The 23,379-nt window shown below is 41.3% G+C and overlaps 1 protein-coding gene across 5 annotated transcripts in view; it reads right to left on the reverse strand.

Moving 5' to 3' along the window:
• Positions 1-934: 934 nt before the first annotated feature.
• Positions 935-23,379, reverse strand: part of TRAK2 (trafficking kinesin protein 2) — a 35,574-nt gene continuing 13,129 nt past the window's right edge. The window contains exons 4-17 of one of the 5 annotated variants that reach the window (XM_033169619.1): positions 18,832-18,885; positions 18,228-18,304; positions 17,247-17,363; positions 16,602-16,811; positions 15,046-15,124; positions 13,121-13,251; positions 12,422-12,496; positions 10,948-11,085; positions 8,902-8,978; positions 7,387-7,590; positions 5,143-5,444; positions 3,598-3,873; positions 2,727-2,826; positions 935-1,782 (exon numbers count right to left, since the gene is read on the reverse strand). In XM_033169619.1, coding sequence (XP_033025510.1) covers positions 1,116-1,782; positions 2,727-2,826; positions 3,598-3,873; positions 5,143-5,444; positions 7,387-7,590; positions 8,902-8,978; positions 10,948-11,085; positions 12,422-12,496; positions 13,121-13,251; positions 15,046-15,124; positions 16,602-16,811; positions 17,247-17,363; positions 18,228-18,304; positions 18,832-18,885 — 2,507 coding nt within the window. In that variant the 3' untranslated portion in view covers positions 935-1,115. Of the gene's footprint in view, positions 1,783-2,726; positions 2,827-3,597; positions 3,874-5,142; positions 5,448-7,386; positions 7,591-8,901; positions 8,979-10,947; positions 11,086-12,421; positions 12,497-13,120; positions 13,252-15,045; positions 15,125-16,601; positions 16,812-17,246; positions 17,364-18,227; positions 18,305-18,831; positions 18,886-21,968; positions 22,060-23,379 lie in introns of those variants that run through there. The other 4 variants (XM_033169611.1, XM_033169642.1, XM_033169634.1 and 1 more) reach the window with 4 other exon arrangements.

Raw genomic sequence — 23,379 nt, forward strand, 5'->3', positions numbered from 1 at the left:
AGGCAAAGTCTACCAAGAACCAGAGGAAAACTGATTTAGCTATAAAAACCATCTTCCCAGACTGCAGCTTGGAGCCACAGACTGAGGTTGTGTCATACATCTATGGAAAAGACCACTCCAGTATTCAACATGTCCCAAACATAGATGGAGAACGTCAAACACATTGCTCTGTTTCTGCTAAATATATGCTCCCGATTTAAGTAAATTATGTCCCCTAAAATAAAGGACCTCGATTTTACTTCCTTGTAAATATTTGCTTGCCTGAGAGGGGTTTTCTTTTTTTAAACTTGTGCAACAGGACATGTTGTCATAATTATGCCCTCCTAAATATGAATAACTATCTCAAGTATTTTCTCTGCTAGGATTGTGATGCTTCATTTTTAGGAGAGCCCAGATATATATTCATTCCATTGGTATTTGTATTTTAAATTCACAAATTAAGCTATGCTCCTAAAAACAGTATTTAATAGATGTTTTGCTCCTCTGCAGGGGAGGCTGGTATGGTGCAGCGGTACTGCCCTCCAGACTCTGCCGCTGCTGCCACGTACCTGGATGGAGCAGGGCACCACTGAGGTCAGGGCTGTGCAGGTGCACTGGCGGACCCAATCCAGCATTCTCACCAGTGCCCCTGTGCAGCACTGACCTCCCTGCCCAGCCCTGTCCAGGTCAGCGGCAGCGACAGCAGTACTGGGAGAGTGGCTTTGTGACACCGCCCCATCAACCCCTTTCCTTAGAATTACATTTCAGTGGCAGCATCTCTCAGATAGCACCTGACAAAATACACAGAAGATACAGGACATGCGTGGATATTTACTGTTCCATACAAAGCTTGAAAACACAATGAATTCGTTTGTGCTGCCCTCCTATGGATCATGATGGACGATTAGAAATTTCAGTGCTCTCAAAACTGAACTTTGGTTTTCTTCCTTTCCCCCCTCTCTCTTAAAATGTATGACTTCTTTTCCATACTCCATGCAAAGTCCTCCCTCCCCTACTTTTGCCATATACCTGCCTCCTACAACAACCCTCTTTTTTAAACCTCCTCTTGACCTACACCCCCAAGTCCATGCATTTTGTATTATTTCCTCTGCTAAAGGTCAACCATGGTGAACTGCTCAGTTCTCCTCTAGAATTCCCATTTTTGCGGAGGGTGTGCTCACTGGACCTCCAAGTGCCCCGATCAAGACGGGAAGGCTGTGGTTTCTTCTCAGCCCACCCATCAGATTGCTTCCTGCACTTACATATGCAGCAGAGTCATGCCGGTGGAGACCACTCTTTGCCCCCTGAACCTTCCCGCTGTCCCCTGCCTCCGGCTGTTTGACAGCTCTGACAATGCCCAGCTTCTTTAGTCTCTCCACCAGGTTCATCTTCAGTTGTCCTGCGTCGGGAGGATTAGAGGTTTTCTGTCCGTACATCTCCTGCAGTAACGTTTCGGCGGGCCGAGAGGCCAAAAAGTTTTCAGAGGCATTTACTCGAGACTCAAACGGCAAAGGGGAAGGACAAGGGGAATGCAGAGGAGAATTGGGAGGCGTTGAGGGAACGGCAAGTATCTTGGGGGACTGAAACGGCGGCACTTTCTCCAAGACTGGACTGTTGTAGACCTTGGCCGAGATGCCTTGCTCTTGCAGAAGCTTAGCTAAGCTTGTACTGAGAGTGATGGTCGAGTCTCTTGTGCTTGTCAGGAATTCTCCAATACTAAGCCTGTAGGATGCGGATGGGGAGCTTGTGACTGTACTGCTTGCACTGCTGCTACTTCCAGAGCACAAGGGGGCATATGAAGCACTAGAAAACGAAGCAAGAGAAAATTACATTCGCTATACCAAGGGCAAAAGAAAAGCAGAACGCTTTCAGAAATCAAGGGCGGGACTTCTATGTGCTGTAACAAGGCTCCAAAGTCCTCGTCAGCTTTCCTTTACCAGCAACATCCCACAAATCATCTCTCCTTTTTCCTTTCCTGTTCCTACCCCTTTTCAAAAGTTTTAAAACATGAAAAGGTAACCGTAATTAGCTAAATGCATAACTGTTCTGGGCAGCTAAATGCAAAATTATGGATCACTTGGATATAGCTGAAGAGCTAAGAGTACATTTGACGGCAAGCAGAATTCTTTTTTTTTTTTTTAAAGAATTTATTGGTTTTTCCAGGACAAAGAACAACATATCACAAATAACAACACAAACCCAAACCCACCCCCAACAATCCACAATAAAACAAATACAAATACACCAACAATTCTTATTCTTGTTTACATAAAAAAAAAAACTTTTCTAGTTCGAATCATTGTTAAGTGACTTCCCCCGTTTTCTCTCCTTCAGTTCCAATTCCATTTTTACTTTAATAACTTCTCATCAAAATTAAATCATTTCAAAAATTTAAACTAAACATATTTCTTAAAATCTTATTTTAATTCACAATAATCTATCACTCATTAACTTAAATCAAATCAATCCAGTTCTAACTTCATGATAGTTAATAGTACAACTTCATAACACAACATATTACATCTTATGTCAAATCATATCAAACATCTTCTTTCCCTTAGGTTGCTGCTAATAACAAAAAATTCAAATATCTCTTCTTTCATTCAAAACTTAAGATCTTAACACTCCGGCTTCAGGGTACCATAGTGAACCATCCTAATTTTATCCCTAATACATTTCACCCTATCCCTTTTCTATCCATTTTCTTACGGCAAGCAGAATTCTGAGGTGACCACCAAACCTCTTACCTGGGGGTGACCTGAGTGATATCGGATGGATGGAGAATCCTACAGGTGGTAAAAGTAAATGTAGAGTTTGTAGATGAGAGACATTTTCCTGGATTTGAAGCTAAAATATAAATAAAAACACATCAGATGAAAAGGAGATGGAGAACAGACTAGAAGGACAAAAAAAATGAATATAAAAACCTAACTTAGTAAGGGGGGAAAAACTATTCTTCCAAGGGAAATATATTTCACTGACATTGGCAAAGTATGCTGCTAACGTAAGTCTTAACTGTGGTTAAGGCCTGCTGGGAGGAATTCATGCTAAGAGGAGAAAGGCTGTAGGGAAGGAATACAAAAGTCTACGAACTGCTCTCTACAATGTAGTAAATTTATTACGGCCATTGGCCAGCTCTCTACAATGAGCATTCAATCTCCAGCATCACAAGAACATTTCAACTCAGGACTGGTTAATCTTTCACTGTTATCTTCTGCAAAAGTGACACAGGAAAAACTCCTTCCCGATAAAGATGTGAGGGAGACACATTTAATAGCTGGCGATCTATGAAAACAGTAAGCCTGTCTTTACTCAGATCCTCTCCTTTAGCTACACACAAACTTGAAGGAAAAACGAATTCTACATGCCCCCTTAAAATGTGCATCTTCTTGTATAGGAACGGCACGACATCAGTCTAGTTAGCAGTTAAACAAAAACAAAATATACAGAAAAATAACCTTTGGTGCAACTAGAGCACCAGCAGAAACAGAAGAGCTGTCACAGAAAGAGATCAGGTCAGCCAAGTACTGATCTGCGAACTGCCCTGAGATCCTATGCTGTTTGGATATAGATCTAATCAACGGCAACAATAACAATCACAACTGTTACAGCCATTACCTGCTAGGGAAACCGTTGCTAAATTAGTAGGTGGCAGAAAGATTCCTGCCAATGACTTTGGCACTGTGAGTTTCTTTTCCTCGAGAGGGGACTGCTGCACTTGGAAGGTTATGCCTTCATCCCTTTCTTCCTCGTCTTCTTCAAAATCAGAGAGGTGGTAGCCGTCAGCTTCGGACAGTGGTGTGAAACCTTTTGTCACAACGCCAGGGCGTGGGTCGAGAATTGTGCCGAGGTTAGGCTGAGCCAGCTGTTGCCAATGGAACAGGGTCTGAGAACCTAAGGGAGGAGAAACAAATGTCAAAATGGTTCTTCCTTAGCATAATCTTAGGCAGCCAGCTATAGAATTTTAATTTTTTTAAAAAAACTTCATTGAGAAAGAGAAAATCATTGGATGTAAAGGAAATTCAGATCGGAAGGATTTTAAATGGTGATGACAAATATCCTAACAGGCTTTTCCTTACGTTTAACTTTTACTTATTTATTTAAAATTCTGTAATAATTATTTGTATATATTAAAAAAATTATATATGGATGATTTATGATGGCCTATATTTGTAATGTCTAATAAAGGTTTGGTGAAGCAATAAGAATTTAAAAAAATTATTATACAATACAACCTCCACAGAGAAAAGAATACGGCATTATCTCACATTTAACTTTAAAACAGAGGAGACATTTGCCCCTGACGCAGAAATGCAAGAGAGAGACGATGGCATACATATAGTCAGGTCTCCTTTGGGTAATCAGTTAAACAGCAATTTCAGCAAGCAAAAATGATTAAATTTCTTTAGCTGTTCATTCCCACAAACACTATGAGGTAAGAACTTGTTACTTCTGTTTTACTGATAGGGAAGTAAGCCTAAGGGCTGTGTATAGTTTTGCAGGAAATGTGGGGGTGGGGGTGGGGTAGAGGGGAGAGCAATGCAGAAAGGATCAGCTGCTGCAGGTAGGCTAATGAAAAGAAAGTGGTGCCAAATGATGTTTTAATGCAAAAGTTACTTTCTGTCTCCAGCATGCACTTTGGATGAACAGCAGCAGCAGCAGCAGCAGCAGCAGAAGAAGAGTTTGGATTTGATATCCCGCTTTTCACTACCCGAAGGAGTCTCAAAGCGGCTAACATTCTCCTTTCCCTTCCTCCCCCACAACAAACACTCTGTGAGGTGAGTGGGGCTGAGAGACTTCAAAGAAGTGTGACTAGCCCAAGGTCACCCAGCAGCTGCATGTGGAGGAGGGGGGACGCGAACCCGGTTCCCCAGATTACGAGTCTACCACTCTTAACCACTACACCACACTGGCTCTCCCAGTCAACAGCGGGAGCAAGTTGTCCGTGTGGAGCTTTCCGATGTCAAGCATGCTTAACCAGCGACCCAGCTTGATATCAGAAAAGTTATCTGGGAGATGACAACCTGGCTCAGGCCATCTCATTGACTGGTAATCTAAGATTTGAACCCAGGTCTATTTCTATTGTCTTTATTACACACGTCCTATATAGGGAAGAGCTGTTTTCACTGGAGAGGGAGAGAGCAGAGACTCTCTTCACCTTACCTTCGAGGGGTTTGACAATCTGCAGTTTGTCTGGGAGGAGGGAACGTAAACTGTTGCTGGAGGTGCCGGAGAAATCAGTCAGTTCTGTACTGCTCCCCAATGAAAGGCAGCTCTCCACTGGGGTGCTACAGCCACTAAATTCTTCTTTCTGGTCAGTCAGCAAACACATCTGGCGCTCCCATTCCTCTTCAAAGAACTGCTTTTCGCTCAAGTAGTTCTGCCGACGGAGGGAAAGTCTGTGTAGAGCAGTAGCCAAGTCATTTTGTCCAGGGATGCCAGGATGGCTGAGTTTTTGAGCTTCTCTGCTGAAAGCACAAAAAAATACAAAATGTTATTATCTCCTATCTCTTCTCAGATAGCAAAGTGGCCAATATACAGTCTGTCAACTTCACTTTATAGATGACTAGCATTGCTCTGAATTCTAGGAAACAAAAAAATTGGGGCAGTTTTGAAATCAGGGCAGTTTTGAAAGGTTCTGCCAGCCTGCTAGCTAGATTGAAAAGGGTGCTCAAACAGAGATCATTCATTTTATTTGCACGCTGATTTTCCACAAAAAGAATCACGCTCAAAGTGGCTTACAACAAAGGAAACAGAAATGCATTTTGAAATCAAACACAGCAAAACAACTTAATAATAACATAATAAAACAACAACACAATAGCAAGTATAAAAGCATACGAAACTGTAAGTATAACAAGGTTGCATTCATGACATCCAACAGCAAAAATAACAAGGGAACTTGACAGTTTCCCGTCTCCCAAGATGAGATGAAAATCTACTCCTTTATGCCATGAGCCACTTTGGTTAAAACGCCCAAATGCATAGCAAACAGAGAAACAACTTTCGAAAATATATAGTAGATGGGTGCAGTTGAAAACTACGTTTAACACCAGCTGTTACTGTGGGCTGAATTAGTGGTGCTGCTCTACCGGTAGTAATTTGCAAGAAACTTCATCTAGTATGGTTGCTGTAAGGACGTTCAGTGGTTGCTCATGAAGAATCAGCCAAATGCAGAAGTTCTAAGCTCTTTATTGTGCACCTTATTTACAGTGGAGCAAAAGTTTCAATGTCCATCTCCTCACTCTGCAGAGTCCAGGAATGACCTCTTCCGGTTCTTTCGCCAGCAAAAAAGGCGTGGGATCCTGAACCCCTGCCTGCCCCTGCCACGTCCTTCCTGCCTCCCCCTTAGGAGCGTGGGAACCTGACCCCGTTCCCCGCTATCCCTGCGATGCTGAGGCTCTGCGATCCTGTCAGAGCCCCTGCACCGCCTTCCTGCCTCCGACTCCCCCTCCCACTGGAGGAATGGTAGCTTCCGGAGGAGGAGGAGGGGGAGGAACTGCTGGTGAAATGCACAGGGGGTTCCCTGTATTGCAGACCCTCCTGCGATCCCACCGAGCGCGGGGAGGGGGGGTTTCCTGACAGTTGCTAAGTCTCTCTGCAACATTGGAATGCCATCATTTCACAGGAGAAAACAGAGCTTTCCATCAAGAATGGATGCAGGTTTAAGCATAGCGTGGCCACCACCAAAGAAGTCTGTGCAGAAGAATCAAAATGGTCTCCCTCTTTGTTGCTCAACCATACTCCCTACTGAATGAACTCCCTTCTGCCATACAATAATTGTAGCCCGTGACTACTTCCTTGTTTGAACTGCCTTCAGTGCCGCATTGTTAATGCGTTTGTTCATCTTGCATTTACTGCTTTGAGAGTTTGGGTGTTTTTTTGTTTTTAAAATAGAAAGCAACCTAAAAAGGATTTTAAATAAATAAATAAGTAACCTGTGCTCAAATGGTTTCTGTAGTGGACACAGGATTGAGCTATTAAGAGGAAAAATGTCTGTTCACAACATACCAGGTTAGGGTTCTCACAGGAATTAGAAGTTTGTACACACAAATAAAATAATTGTGTTAAAACAGGAATGGCCGGGGGCGGCGGTAGATCCGTACATTTTAGTGTTACCTATGATCATAGTAACTCTCTCCCCAACAATTCATTCTATCTACACTAAGCAAGTTCAGTTCTCATTGGGCTGAGTTTGGGTTATGGCTTCCCAACCTTATAGGGTTTGTTTGGTTTTGTTTAGCTTTTTTTTAAAACAACAACAACAACAAAACCCAGCCAACCTCAGGATCCCCCCCCCCAAGCAGGCTGATAACATCCTTCTTGCGCATGGATTGTACTGATCTGGCTACATAAGCAACTGCACCCAGGGAAGTGAAATCAGTGCTGGTGGATATGACTTCCTACTTGGTAAGGTTCTCTGAGCTGGTCTTGTGAGACGGAGTCATCTTCCCTTCCACCTGCCTCAAGTCAGAATGGAAAGGCTTTGCTGTCATGACAACACTCGAGCGATTTGACCCTGGAATGGGTAGCGGGGCAGGACATAAAGCGGAACGGCCACGTGCAACGTTGGCAACTCTGACAGTATCAAATATGCGCTTCTGTTGAACCCTGGAAGAAAAAAAGAAAGATGCAGAACAGCATTGAAATTCTGACCAAGCAGATAGGGAAAGTCATTCCCCATGCGTGGCTAAATATGATTTGCTAGAATTCTAGAGAATATAAAGCTTAACTTCCGGAGCAGTCATTTTGTGAAATAGCCCCCAAACAAGTGCAAACTCCAAAGGGACTGTGCCCCATAGTACACAATCTCTTCACCTGCACAGGCCAGTGGCCTCATTTCTCAGTTACTGCTCTTGCCATCCCAGGGGTTCGTGTGTCCTCACATTTGCCAGCTAGCCCCCTTTCCTCCAAGTTCTTTGCACCTGGCGTTACCGCCCCCTTTCTGTACCACATCGAGTGTCCTTTGCTACGATTGGCACCATTTCCACTTCTTCCTCCTTCCACACCTGTGCCTTTGTTCTTCCTTATCCTTATTAATTAAAATATTTACCACCATGCCTTTGAAAAATAATGGAAGGCTTACAATAAGGTAATGTGTTCCCCCCTATCACCACTCCGACTTTTTCTGGGTTTTGGACTGCACTCACACCTGATTCTTGTGTTACATTGGGGACGAGGTAGTTGCTGCAAGTAGAATAAACTTCTTGCATTAGTAGGGTTACATAAGCAGAGCAGGACCACCTACGGTTATGTGACCACCAGCATCAGATAAAAAGAGGCCTTAGATATTCTTATCATAGCTGTCAACTTTCCTTTTTTTGTATTGGGAAACGGCTATAGCGGTCAACCTTCCCTTTTTTGCAGTGGGAAATGGTGCTGGAGTAAGGGAATTTCCCGCAAAAAAAGGGAAAGTTGACAGCTATGATTCTTATACAGAGAGGGAAATGGCTGGGGCAGGGGGTGGTTGGGTTATGGGATCCATAGCTTCCTCAGCTAGCAGTGAAATGTACTTTAAAAAGATTTCAGGAGCATAAAAGTTCTGGCGGTGAATTATTTGCTTTTTTTTGGTTACTAGAAATAAATGGCAACTTCTTTCACCTCCATGTTTTACGGAATAATCTTTCAGAGTTTAATATGAATTAAAAATAAAATAGGATATGATGTTAAAGCCCTAAAATACTGGTCAAGAAGGAATTTCAAGAAGAAATTATGATATGAATTCTGAAGCAACTTTAAAAGGTTGTACTCGAATGCGCATAACAATAATTTTGTCACAGCTGCTGACGTCGTATGACCATGTAATGCATATGGAGGAACGCTGGTTTCTCACTCTTCAATATTTAAAGAAAAAGAGCCTCCAGAACCAACCGTGACATGTCAAAATGCATTAAGGGTAGAAAAAACAAGTGCTGCACTTACTTTTGCTTAGAGAGGGATTCCTCATCCAGACTCAGCTCTCTCCGCATCGTTCCCTCAATCTCTGCTGCCAAAGACTCCTTAAAGTCAAGCAGATATTGGTGTTTAATGCCCAAGTAAGAATTGAAAACACAAGTTTTCTTTGCTCAGGCTAACCACATTAAGAAAATGAAGGGATTAATTTAAAGTGGCTTCCTATACTACATGTGTGTGTGTGTGCGCGTGCATATTTACTGCCTTCTTGGAGCTAATTGTCAATTCTGGATCCTTTTCTGGAGTCATCCATCTCATCTCCAAGGGCTAGGTGAGTCATTCTTGTTTTTAATCTCCCTCTACCACTTGGTCATTAGAGACTGTTTTACTAAAAGAGATGTTCCTATTGGTTATTTAGAAAGGGAGATATTAAGGTAGAAAAAACAACTTTCTCTGCAGAGTAATTGAGAAGCTTCAGCAACGTAACTTTCTACGGTACGTTCCCTATACCCAGATAGGACACAATAAATATCCCTTTATTCTAAGTAATGAATCAATATGTTCTCATTTCAACATTCCCTCTTCCTCCCTCCAGAAAAAAATCCACCAGTGAAAATTCACTATGAACAAGACTCAGGTTGCTAACAGAACCAGGGAAGCCAAAGGAAATTAAACTAACAAGTTGTGGATCAAGAATCAAGTTGTATTTAAAATGGTTCAGAACTGTAACACCATTGTGGTTCTGTAAAATCTGGATGCTGAAGTTAACTATTGTGCCAAGTCTGAGGTCAGAAATGTATATGTTGATTGCTGAACTTCCATCATTCAGCTGCAATGAGAAATTTCCCAACATTAATGAAGGGATTAAGTCATTCCTTAACAGCAAATTAGCTGTTTCTGCATAGGAAGAAGTATTTAATATGATCCTTGTTCAGAACAAATGCTTTTAAAATGTTAAGTTCTGACTCTACAGTAGTCAGCAAGGCATAACACTGAGACCTTACTATGCAGACAAGTGGCAAATAATCACAATATGTACATGGAATAAAGCCTGAATAAATAATTATCCAAAAGTTTTATTAAGCACCCTTTCAAAGTTTGCACATTCTTTCTAGCAACATGATATTCTAGTAACTCCTATATTTTGTGTGCACAACTGTGACCAGTTACCACTAAAGGCTAAATACAACACAGCCTCAGATGACCATGCTGTGTAGTTGTTTTTTTTCTTGACGAAAAGAGATAAGGAGGAAAAATGAAGCAGCTGCTATTTTCACAGGCGTCCTTGACAAACAGACGACTAAAGATCAGTCGGGGGGTATCTATTCCTGCTTCCTCCCTCTGATGATGGAACAGGAGAAGGCGAAAAAAACAGGCACAGAGGTCACTAAGCGATTGGCTGAAAAGTCTGCATGATGGGTGAGGGGAGAGTAATAATGCTATAATGAGGGTGCAAAGCCCGGGACAAAAGTCCCAGATTCTAGACTGCACTAAGACATACCATCATGCCTTAAGCATGAATGCAAGGTTCCTAGGTAGGAGCAAAGCAACTACTTCACTCCTTACAAGAAGCCCACAAACTAAGGCACTGGCTTAGCATGATGTGCAAAGCAGGCTGATGTATGCTAGAGTTGTCAAAAGCCTCCTTGTGCAGAATTGCCTGGTTTTTATTTATGGTACATTTACACCCCTGCTTTCACCATTAAATCTTAGGTGGTGTGCATGGACATCTCCCATCCAGAAACTGCCTAGCTTCAACAAGGAGTCTGCATATTTCAGCGGAACATGCTATGACGCCTTCCTCCTCTTCCAGCTGGTTTGTGTGGCGTGACCCGCAATGGCAAACGCTGAACAATGCAGGAGACGTCGGGGAAGCTCTCTTAACAACGACAAAAGCGGAAGGCTAAATTTAAAAGATGGAATCATAGCATGGCAGAGGTGGAGACCGTTAGACCCCTTTAGCAAACTGCCAGCTCTCTTTAAGGGACAAGGACAGTCGCAGTTCAAGTTTGCCCTTGAGGTTTCATGTTACTTAGAACCAGCTGCCGGTATCAAAGGAAAGCCTTGTTGAGTTACCACAGGAAAGGCTCCACATGACTGTGGGCGGCAGAGAAGGGCAGCTTGGCTGGCTTTGCTGCGGAGCCCCTTCGCTTCTTCCTGAGATTCATGCAACATCCCCAGACACTCTGCACTCCGCTCTTGCAAGTCATGCAGCTGGGAGAACACAAAACGTCAGTCATTTAGTAGGCAGAAAGAACAAAGCTACTGAAGAGAGAGAGAGAAAATCGCACGTAAGCCAAGGAAATATTACTGCATTCCACTTTGGTATGTACAGAGAACAGCACAAAAATGATAACCCTAAAAAAACCCAAAGTGTCACCCAACATTTCAGAATCCAGGGCTCCAACTTAAATGTCTCTTGCTCTGTCCATGTAGTGGCATGTTCCTAATTTTCTTCTTTACAGGTGTAAGGCAAATGGCATAAAAGGGCTTTTTAGTAGCAAGGAAATCTGAAGTTTAAACATGCTGTTTTCAGGAAGCCCTTTCTTCTTCCCAGTTGAAGGGGAATGTCCGACGGCTATATTTTTATGTGGAAATTCTTCCATTTTAAAAATGATTTGTTTCATAAAATAATCAGAAACATAAAAAAACACATATCAGTCAGACTAAGCGATTTCAAAATTAACTTTTTAAGATACCTATTATCAGGGAAATATTTTTTCCTTAATCCACAGTTCTTTGGACATATTAAAATCAATATGTTGACATGCCGTCAGTTTTTATTTTCCCATAAAACTTAAGCAATGTAAGGGAAGGGCTGCTTTCAATTTGCTTTAATTTAACATACTAAATTTTTTTCCTAGTCAATTATTTTCCAGTATTAATTACTGGGGAAAAAACTTCTGAGATATTTACACAACATGTAAAATGAAAATGGCAATTTTCTTTTTAGCTTTGCCTATTCAACACTGGTCGGGACGCGGGTGGCGCTGTGGGTTAAACCACAGAGCCTAGGGCTTGCTGATCAGAAGGTCAGTGGTTCGAATCCCCGCGACGGGGTGAGCTCCCGTTGCTCGGTCCCTGCTCCTGCCAACCTAGCAGTTCAAAAGCATGTCAAAGTGCAAGTAGATAAATAGGTACTGCTCCAGCTGGAAGGTAAACGGCGTTTCCGTGTGCTGCACTGGTTCACCAGAAGCTGCTTAGTCATGCTGGCCACATGACCCGGAAGCTGTACGCCAGCTCTCTCGGCCAGTAACACGAGATGAGCGCCGCAACCCCAGAGTCGAACGCAACTGGACCTAATGGTCAGGGGTTCCTTTACCTTTATTCAACACCGGTCAGATAAAAATAAGCTGAACTGGATCCAAATCCATTTGGGGTATGGAAAAAAAATCCATCAAATATTCTGGGCAATTTTTTGATTCAAAATTTTCTACCCAACCACCCACATTGCTGAGCGTTTATCACGGCAGAAGACGATTCATATGCTCCTATCTCCTTCTGTCCTTCCCTCCTCACTTTTCAAATGTGAAAGTACAAAGATCAATACCTCTGCTGTCAGCTGTCTCTGGGCATCTTTGGAAGCTTGTAGGTGCAATTTCAACTCTTCCTTTTCAATTACATGCTGAGGGAACACAAAAGATGATTATTTCAGCCTTCCTTTCCAGAATATTAATGGAAGTAACAATCACTTAGCACAAGGAACTGCCCCCCACTCTCCCAAGAATGGTGGCAAACTGGATCTGACTGGCAGACCACAACCAGAACTGGCCCACCCTCCACAGGCCACTTTTTACCACCCCAACCTTTCACCTTATGTCATATGACAGGTGACTGAACTTTGAAGAAGCACTCGAATTGTGCTCACCGTTCTTTTTTGTATTTTTTACAAGCAGAACATTTGTCTGAAAAGTTCTGCTTTTGCAGCCCCAGCTTGAATTCAACCAGCAGCTGCAAAGAACCCATTCAGCAGCTATCAATTCCACTTGGGAGTTCCCGAGTGGAGCCAGTTCCTGGAAGGACCTCCATTTGGTGACCTCGAATGGAACAATCAGCAGTACCTTCTAAGTCTCCCAACTGTTGCCTTGCTAGTGTGAGATAACCTGCCCCACATCATATGATGTCAGGTGTGGGAGAGGTGAGTGTGGCTGGGGAAAAACCTCTTTGCAGGCCAGACACCTGACAAAACCTAAACTGGCCCATGGACCAAATGTTTCCCATCCCTGCTCTAGCCTATGAGCACACAAACCTCTTTAATTTTATGCTGAAGATCAACAATCTGGGACAAGAGGGATGAGATCTCTTCCTGGTACTGAAGCAGCTCTTCATTCTTCCTTGCCAGCTCCTCACTCATTCTTGCTATCTGAGCATTCGTTTCCCCTAAAATATGCAGCACAGTACATGGTAAGTTAAGGAAATGACTTAACTAAGTAACGCTCATACTAAAATAACATAATAACCAAAAGCTTTCGCAAACCTAAGTTGTTCGGGGGGGGGGGATCCTAATGAAACAGCAGCAGAATTCATTCCAGCACTTTGGTCATCATCAGTGCAAGTTTCCCAGACAGAATTATCCCCCCTCTCTGCTCCTGCATGCTGTTCTGGGGGTTCTCCCCATCAAGCCAATTTTGGCAGGGGGAGGAGAGGGAAAGCTCTGTGGTGCTAATTGTTGTCCTTGTGCAGTCATCTGCTAGCAGGGCTCAACTGTTGACACCCACGGCAAGATGGCAACAATCCTTACTCCAGTCCAGATAATAATAATAATAATATTTATTATTTGTACCCCGCCCATCTGGCTGGATTTCCCCAGCCACTCTGGGCGGCTTCCAACAGAAACCAAATACAAAAATATCAAACATTAAAAACTTCCCTAAAAAGGGCTGCCTTCAGGTTTTTTCTGAATGTCAGGTAGTTGTTTATTTCCCTGACCTGTGATGGGAGGGCGTTCCACAGGGCAGGCGCCACTACCGAGAAGGCCCTCTGCCTGGTTCCCTGTAGTTTTGCTTCTCGCAGTGAGGGAACCGACAGAATGTCCTAGATTCTGCTTCTTACACTGGCCTTAAGTCACAGCTAACATTAACCAGAATCATCATATCCGCATCATACCATTGTTTCAACAACCTTGCAAATACTAGTTAACACAAGATTTGTTCAGATTCCAGTCTTAACCACAGTAAAGGCTGGCAAGGAAAGGTTAGGAGAATAGGTGATTGTGGGGAAAAGGGATTAGGAGAAGTCACACACAACCCTGTGGCTCATTTTGATAGCTAGGTAGGTAATTAGAAACATCAGGTCGGTAATACATAAAATTCTTTAGGTATGTACGTGCAGAATTGAGAAACTGATATTGGTAAAGCAAACCTGGAGTATCAGTAGCAGATCTACAAGATCTTTAAGTTTGTGTGTCTGTTTTGAAAAAGGCCACTTTAAAATGGATTCTCATTGGTAAATTGCATAGCAGAGATTATTTGGTGCAACTGGATGAGAACAACTAAAAGCTAGAAAGGTTGTTGAGAAGTGGCTCTTTTATTTATACGACGTGTTAGAATTCAAAGTTTTTGAAAACCCCATCTCACCTACAAAGTTTCAAGGGACCCAAGAATAATGCAGTAATTCCTGGGCTTGCATTAAAGATGGTATTCTGCTCGTTAAGACATAACTAATTGCAAACTGTATTAAAGCAGCAAAAATGTTAGTTCAAAACGTTTAGAAAAGTATTATGACTGCTAAGCATGAGAGATTAGAAAACAATCTGGAATATCATGCTTACATTACATTAGAGAAAGACAGAGCTTTGGAAAAAAGCAAAAATGGACCAGCTTTACAGGAGACAGAAATTCAAACAGTAATCTGTTTAGACCAGTGAGAAACTAATTTACAACATGGCAAAAACCACATGGTTTATATTTTCTGCTATTTTCATTTATACTTTTTCATGTTTCTTTACAGAAGTGCATTTGCATTGTTGCCTGTGTCAAAATTAGCTATATGAACCCTTGGGCTCATATGCAGCAGGTTTAGAAAACTTAACATCTTTAAGAGAGCTCAATGCTAGTAAGGCTAACTGCTTATAGAGTTATGACATGGAAAGATAGGGGTGTGGCTGGTGAGTTTATATTCAAAGATAAAAATATTTTTCTTATTCCTAGGGGAAGAAACCACCTATATACTTACTGATCTCTTTGACACAGTCACTGACCAGCTGTTGCTCCTTCTCTTCGTATGTCATGGTTTCAGTCTTCAAATGGCAGGCCTTCAGAAACATTCAGAAGTCTTCATTAATTTTAAAGGTAGTCCTGCATGTAAATAGATTCTCTCCTCTACCCACTCCCCAACCAATCAAAAATAAGTTCACTCTATCCTAAGATGTTGTGAATTTGACAACTAAGTGTGTCATTTGTTTCCATTTAAGCCACTTCCTTCACTTCCGGAAACACTGATCACTATGAACAAATTGGGTGGTTATAAAATATCAACCAACCACATTCTAAAACAGACACTTCAAAGGAAAATGTTTACTGCAAAAGCTGTCGGGAGAAAGCAAGGGAATTAAGATTAACATTTCCGTTTGATCCACCTTGAGTTCAACATACTGCTTATTACTACGGCATTTTCTTTTTCAAATATGTAGGAGTATTTGTTAAACCTTAGCAATGTGTTGCTGTACTTATGTTGCATGTCTGCACTGATGCTTCATAATGCATATTTTATTTTTCAGGTATCTTCTCCCTCTTATTTTTCCTTCTGTATTTTTCCCCCTTATAATTCTAAAACACACACACACACAGAGTCAGAGAAATCCACTAGCCTGAAAACAAATGAAATCACCAATATCATGCAAAATGTTAGAGAATATACTGGTAGGTTGAAAAAATGGAGGTTTTCGTAATTAGTATTTTCATTTGAAATACAAAAAAAAGACAACAAGCCTTCAGTAAGACAGAAGTCACTTTCAATCTAAAATAAAGACTTGGTAAGTATATAAAGAATAACCAACTGAACAATGTGGAGATAGACAATGTATCTATGGGGTTTATGAGACTTGAACTCTAAACTAAATCCTCAAGGACCACCTTGGCTATGGGTTCTGGAGGACCTACTCCCTGCCTTACAGGCCTTTTCCATCTAGCCGGGAATGGTGGGGCCCTGATTGACTCCAGCTGCAAAAGGTGAGGCTGCTGAAGAAGCCACAGACTGTCTTGGCTGTCACTTAGTGCATACCCAGGTCATCGAGACTGAGCTTCCACAGCTGCCACTCGCCATGAACCACCATTGGCAGGATTGGCAGCAACAGTAGCTATGTTCTGTGCTTATGATATGTTATTCTCTTGTTAATTAGATGTGCATTTTATATTTGACTTCCTTTAGTAATGCTTTATTTTGGAACGTCTAAGATGTTTTTCGTTAACTTTGCTGCATTAAATGTGCATTCTATGCGGCAGTTGATCTCCTATGTAATGTTTCATTTTGAAATCTTTAAGATAACATGCGAGCATCCTGTTAAATGTTCTGAATGTATACTTTTTATCTGTTTTATTCTGGATTGTTTTATTTGATGGTTTAATATGTTGTAAACTGCTTTGAAAATTTTCTTTAAAATTTAAGTACTGAAATGAAATGATGATGATGATATATCACAAGCTTGTCCTGAGTTTTAGTAGGTCCTTAAGATCTGTTTCCAAATTCCAGTTAAGAATGCTCGACAGAAATATGAATGTAGCTAAACTTACCTTTGTCCGAAGAGAAATGTTTTCCTCCTCCAGTTCCCTGAGTTTATCCTGCAATATATCCAACTGTAGAAGACTCTGTGACAGGTTGAAGGAGTCATTGAAGCGCAGGGGTGTGGAACAGCTAGAGTCAGTCTCGCTTTCTTCAGAAGCAATGGACACGACACGAAGCAGCTCATCTTTTTTTGTTAGTTCATGTTGCAGCTGGTGAACCTGATTTCAAACAACATTTTTTTTTTTTACTGAACATGGTCAACAATGCACAACATTGCAACAACCTCCAGTGAATTGGGGCTCTAGATTGGAGGGTTCTACCCATTTCTCTTCAGTAGCTACCTATGCTGAACTGCCAATTGCAAGATACTTTTGAGACTCAACGAGTAACTCTGCTTAAATCGCTTGCCAAGTCCCGCACTGTCCCACAAGACATATTATAGCATTGTTTTTCCCATTGTACATAGGACACTGACCAAGCATTACAACATTTCTCATACTGAATTTGCTGGCTGATTTGACTTCTTCATCACATTATGTTTCAAATAAATACACATTTCTGTAGAGGGTTTAGTCTGATGCAATCATCTGATCTTCCACCATAGAGCAAGCACCTCCAGCCACTTAAAATGCTTCAGGTTTAATACTACTTACTTTATCAAAGGCTTGTCCCAGTTGTTCTTCCAGAGCTTCATTTTGCTCAGTTAGGACATGGTTCCGTTTAAGCAGGGCTTGTCCAATTCGTGCTGCCAATTCAAGGTCCCGATCTCTCTGCTCAGAAAGACCAAGAGAGGACTTTATGATCCTGCCCAAATTTAAGATCTGCATTTAAGGTCTTGCTTGTGTGCCTGCTGCTAAAATCGACTAGGTGCTGAGCACACAAGACAGGGCCTTCACAATGGTAGCTCTGCAGATGTGAAACTACCTTCCAGTTAACATTTGCTTAACCCATTCAGATCTGGCATTCAAGAAAGCCTTAAGAGTTTCTTTTTACTATTGCCTCTCCTTAACAATTTGCCTGATCTAGTTTGTTATCTCTTATGTGCCTGTTTATCTGTAGCTACACACTGGGCTGGTAAATTTGTACCAAACCAGTTAAAAACAAACAAACTATTGTTTAATGTGAACAATCATCACATTGGTGCGTGGAGCTAATGCAGTGTTTGAATCATTCTTCCCTTGCGGTTGCCTCAACTTTTGGCAACAAGCCAATGCCTGTCTTGAAATTGACGTTCAAATCAAAGCTCGTGGTTTGTAAGAGCCAACCTGGAGATTCCGGCACTCAGTCGGTGAACTCCAGCTGTTTTAATATCCTTTAATAATTATCTGCAACTCTTTAAAATGTGACTAATTTTTGCCTAAACATTCCCTTTTAATTCTCAGACCAATTCTTGGTAGCACAGCAGTTTATGACTTGAATCATAAATCTTTTTGCCTGCTACAATTTTTTTTTAAAGAGATCCTCTGCTTTGAGGAATGTCTGTAGCTCAGACAGTTTTGGGCACCTCTAAGTATGTCTGGGAGAGCTCAACATCAGCCATACTGAGCTAGATGGACTAATACTTTGACTCAGCTTAAGGCAGCTTCCTATGTAGAGCACATAAACCTTAACAAGTACAAAAATAATAATTGTACCTCAGCCAGCAGATGTGTGACCACTTCAACATCATTGCAGTTGTTTGTCACCAGCTCTCGTCTGTCTGTGCCAAGAACTGAAAACAGAAAGAACTTCTTAATGTGGTTTAAACAAAACACAGAGGGTTGAATCCAGTGCTCCGCATGCTTCACTCCACTATGCAATTTCCTTTCCTCCCCCTCCATGTGTCCTCAATATCTGCTCTGAAGGGTCCCCCAACTCCCCAGAGATGATTTTAAGGGTACATGGAGGGGGCAGGAGAGAAAGGTGTTACTGCGCAAATGGAAGTCCATTGCTGGAGTGTTGGATACCACCCAGAATCCCTAAGTGATACACACTTGGGAACTTCCAGGATACTTGCGAGAATTAGTGGATGGCTTGAAAGACATGTTAAAATGTATATGGAAACCATGAAACAATAACAGTATGGAGCAGTAAAGAGCAAGAGGAATAGGGGGAAAACTTTAGCCATTAGTTTTAATGGAAAAGGTTTGCAAAGGAAGATTAAGAAAAAGCATGACAACCATGGAAGCGTTAAACAACGAGCAATTTCTACTATCTCTTGTCATGCAAAGGGTGGCGAAAGGTGGGGACTTGAATTACCTTGGGCATGTTTGTGAGGTCCGGCCAGGGAAGAAGGGGGAAGTTCAAGAAGAGCTAGTACGGAAGAACAGAATAAAAGCAGAAGAGGAAAAGGAAAACATCAATAGTTACAAAACCGTTGTGGTTTCTGGATTTGTGGTTCGGTTACCAAAACAAACTTGCTATATATAGCCCTGAATGTTTAAGGAACTTCCTATTACTATGTCAGATGTCCTGATGAAGCTGGGGTAATCTGCATGCAGAAGCCCGAAATGGCTCAGTAAAAACTGTACATCCAGCATGTGAATCCCTTGCTGGACAGAATGTGTGCATACAGCAGATGGTTGACAGAGTTGACTCAGAGAGGCATCTACAGGAAAATCCTCGCAAGCAATATTTGCACTGCACAGCGCCACACAACAGGAACTCTAGACTGAGGCCATGCGGCACATGAACTGTTTACATCTCATAGAACGGAATGGATAACCCCTGAGTTCACGAGGCTCTTTCTACACTGTTGATACTATTGTATTCTGGTGTCAGATCAAGCTTTTTAAAAAATGCAGAATTAGAAAAGTAGCTGGGAAACCATTTATGCACACACTTTTATTTGTCAACCATGTTTTCTTATTTTCTCATTTTGCAGATAATCAAAGAATGATGAAACAAACAAAACCGCCATCTGCCCTCCTCAGGAGATGAGATTTACAGATTACCATGAGGCCAGCACCCCCTAGGAAAACACAATTCCAGTCACTTATCCAAATGAATAAACAAATTATATAGTTTAAAATTAGACTAGCCATAAAATTTGTAGTGTGGGAAGTTGTACCGTGTCCTCTTTAGCTGTGTGCAGTTTTAAAAGCAACATCTGAGCTATTGTCACGAACATTTTTAATTCCTAGGAATGTTTATGGTGATCTGATGTTTAAGTGCATACATGTCACACAGCAAAGATAAATAACTGAACCTCACTAAGCAAAGATGTGACTGCTTCAACATCAATTAACTTTAAAAGTGGGTACATAACCTGATGAACACTTAGTTGAACACACTCCAAAAAACAAGTGTTCATTATCCACAAGTATCTGAAGAAACATCATGCCTTGTGGTTCTCCTTACTGTATGATGTTCAATGGCTGGTAGGAGCCGATTTGATTTCCCACTGAGGCAGAAATTCTATGCACACTTACCTAAAAGTAAGCCACACGGATATAGTTGGACTTACGGGAAAGTGTGTTTAGGATTGCAGCTTAAAAGGTTTAGGGAATGCATCTAATCCAATGTACATGGAAATCTTTTAACACAGATCACAGAAGGTTCCAATGATTTACATCAGGTGTGGATATAGGAACATGTTATATAATTTCCATCCCAACAGAATTTCATTTGTAGGCTTCCACAGCATGGGATGATGGGCTTTTACTGTGAGAAGGTACAGAGAGGAAGCAAGTGTTGCCCCCTCAAAGCAGTTATAGCAGAGCTTACTTATTCAGAAGTATGTCTCCCTATACTCAATGGGACTTACTCTTAGGAAAGTGTGCATTTGATTGCAGCCTAAAGTTCCCTAAGGAAGGGCTTGCGGGAGCCAAAATAGAATGAACATTAAAGGATATTTTGCAGTCCCCTTATTTCAGCTTGTGGTGTTACTGATAAGCAGAGTCTCAAGTTAACTTCTTTTTAACCTTTCCCTCCCTTCCCCCGGAGAGTGAACTTACTTTCCTGTGAAAGCTGGCAGCAAAAGTGTCCTGGCTCTGCTCCAACCAGTAGGAGGAAAAGTCAGTTCAATAACAAGCAAGCCCTGGTATTTCCCTTGGTGTAAATCCTAGGTGTGCCACCACAGAGCAAATATAGATAACTGAACCTTAGCAAGCAAAGATTGGCTATTTCAACATCAATAATTTCTTAAAAGGTGGGTACATCATTTTATGAACACTGAGCTGTTTTTTTTCATTGTTTCACTGCTGTACAACTCCAACAAAGAAGTGTTCACCTAGTTATAGTTAATTCACATTATTTATGAATGTTTTGATGTGTTTTGTTTTAAACACAGTATCTAACAATCTGAAGACTGTGCATTTTCACCCTTACTCTGAGCAGAAAGGGCGATGGTGATGGATTATGCAAAGGCCACTAAAATGTAGCTGGGGCACTCTCTTGAGCAGCAATGCCCTGTGTGCCATAGAGAACAGTAAACACACAGATCGCAAATATTTTTTATGCCTCTACTTATATCCAAATGGCTTACAGCTTATTTGAGAAGAGGTCAGAAAGAAGGAATGAAATAATTCATTTTTCTTAAAGAATGGAAGGACAAATGCCTTCACAGCTTAAGTTCTAAGAATGGTTGCTTAGCAATGCTGTGCTCTCACGGCACTATCAAATTATTTAAAGTGCTCTAGCAATTTTGCGTTCTCAAAGCACAAATATTATCTTCATGAATTTCTCACAACTATCCTGTAAGATAGGTCAGCAACATCCCTACATTTTAAAAGCATTATATAATGGCAGGATTCAAACGTAATGGCTTGCCATTCACAAGCAGATCGTGTGCATTTTGCTCTTTCACATTAGTGCCAGGAGGAAACAAACCACTATCCCTGGCTAAACATTATGCCCAAACCAAAAATCATGGGTGGTTTTTTTTCATTCTAAACCACAATGGTAATTCAAAGTTTGTTCTTGGTGTTTATGACTTACTGATAGGCAAACATGACAAATAGGCCACGCATATTGAAAGATCAAAGTAAGAAAAGAAGTCTACGATCTCACTGTGCAAGAGTCAGCCCCTTGTATAAACCCAAGAAGCTTTTTAGCTCCCAGGCAGAAGACGTATAATTTAATTCTGTATCTTGTAGGGACTTTCCCTCAAAAGCTAAGAGAGAGAAGGCTTACTAAAACCACTAACAGTGCAGTTCTACTCATGTCTTCTCAGAAGTAAATCCTAATGAATTCAATGCAGCTTACTTCCAAGATAAATGGGTCAGGATTTCAGCCTCAGTGATTCAAACTGTGTCTATAGAGATTGGTCAGGATTGCCACCACGCTATTCCAACAGTCAACTACAATTTAACAAAATGATTCCGGATTTATAACTTGTAGCCAGCCCAAAATCAGGATAACAGGAATCTATGTGAAGTATTTATGTGCCCACTTACCCTGTAGAGTGACAGCTGTAAGTAGCTCTTCATTTAGATTCATGTCCCTGTTGTCTAGTGCCATGTCCGAGTGCCAGCATATGTATATGGAGCAGTTCAGAATATGCCCAAGAAGCACTGCTTGCGCAGTATTTTCCGTTCTGCAGCAGGCACTGCTTCTGTACCACAACACAAGAACTTTCTAATATTTACTCAGGTTGTCTAGCAAATAAACATTCCTGAGCAGCAGTGCCATAAAGCAGGGAGGAGCTATACTGCAATATTATACTATTAGCACAGTGAGTTCAGAGTGCATTAGAAAAATGATGCTGTAGTTCCCTAGATTCAGGATTCTATAAAAATGTGCAGCATTGCAATTTGATCTAATTCTCCCATGGAAGTTAGATTTCTTATTTATTCTCATGCTGTAGGTGTTCATAGAGTATTCAAATCCGATGCAATACTGATTCTGCCCTGCTAAATTAATTACTGATAGCTGTGAGCTTTCATTTGAATATATTCTGATGTTGCACTGCTGTGACCATGCAGACCAGAGTTGTTTAAGAATTTCAGGGCAGCAGATCTGCTATGGATACAGTAAATTCACCAAAGCTGTATAATTAGTTTTAAACGGGAATGCATGCATTCCTTTTTTGGAAATAATAATTTCTATCCTCTACTTTCCTTCTATTCCTTGTTTTATGTATTTATTTAATTTATATCCCATTCTATACCAAGAGCTCTGAGTAGTTTACAGCATTTTTAAAAATAGCCATGACTCCTAATAGCTCCCAATATAAGGACTGTGATTTATAATCTCAGATCAAGCAATATAGAAACCACAATGAGACATACAGATGTTACAAACCCAATCAAAGTATCTCTCCTACTTCCTAGCTGCCAACGAATAAGCATTTCTGTGTGAAACCTGTCCCCAACTGTTTTATTATATTTATTTTGTTCTAAGGAAGGGGTGAGGAAAGGAAAGAAAGAAGAGATGCACACCACTAGTTCATTTCTGCAACGACTTACTAAAAGCACGTTATGCTACAATGAGTATTTTGCATTTCTGGTAAAAACAAACAAACACCCAGTTGTTATTTTTATAAAAAATGAGGATAGTAGCAGCAGGGAGGGGCAAAATATTACCGGTATACATTTCAATTCTGCGAAGTTCTGATAAAACTGAAAACTAGACAAAGTCAAAACAAGATACTGAAAAAGAGTTTGGGTTTGGATTTGATATCCCGCTTTATCACTACCCAAAGGAGTCTCAAAGCGGCTAACATTCTCCTTTCCCTTCCTCCCCCACAACAAACACTCTGTGAGGTGAGTGGGGCTGAGAGACTTCAGAGAAGTGTGACTAGCCCAAGGTCACCCAGCAGCTGCATGTGGAGGAGCGGAGAAGCGAACCCGGTTCACCAGATTACGA

Source organism: Lacerta agilis, chromosome 1, assembly GCF_009819535.1.
Source record: "Lacerta agilis isolate rLacAgi1 chromosome 1, rLacAgi1.pri, whole genome shotgun sequence".
NCBI lineage: Eukaryota > Metazoa > Chordata > Lepidosauria > Squamata > Lacertidae > Lacerta > Lacerta agilis.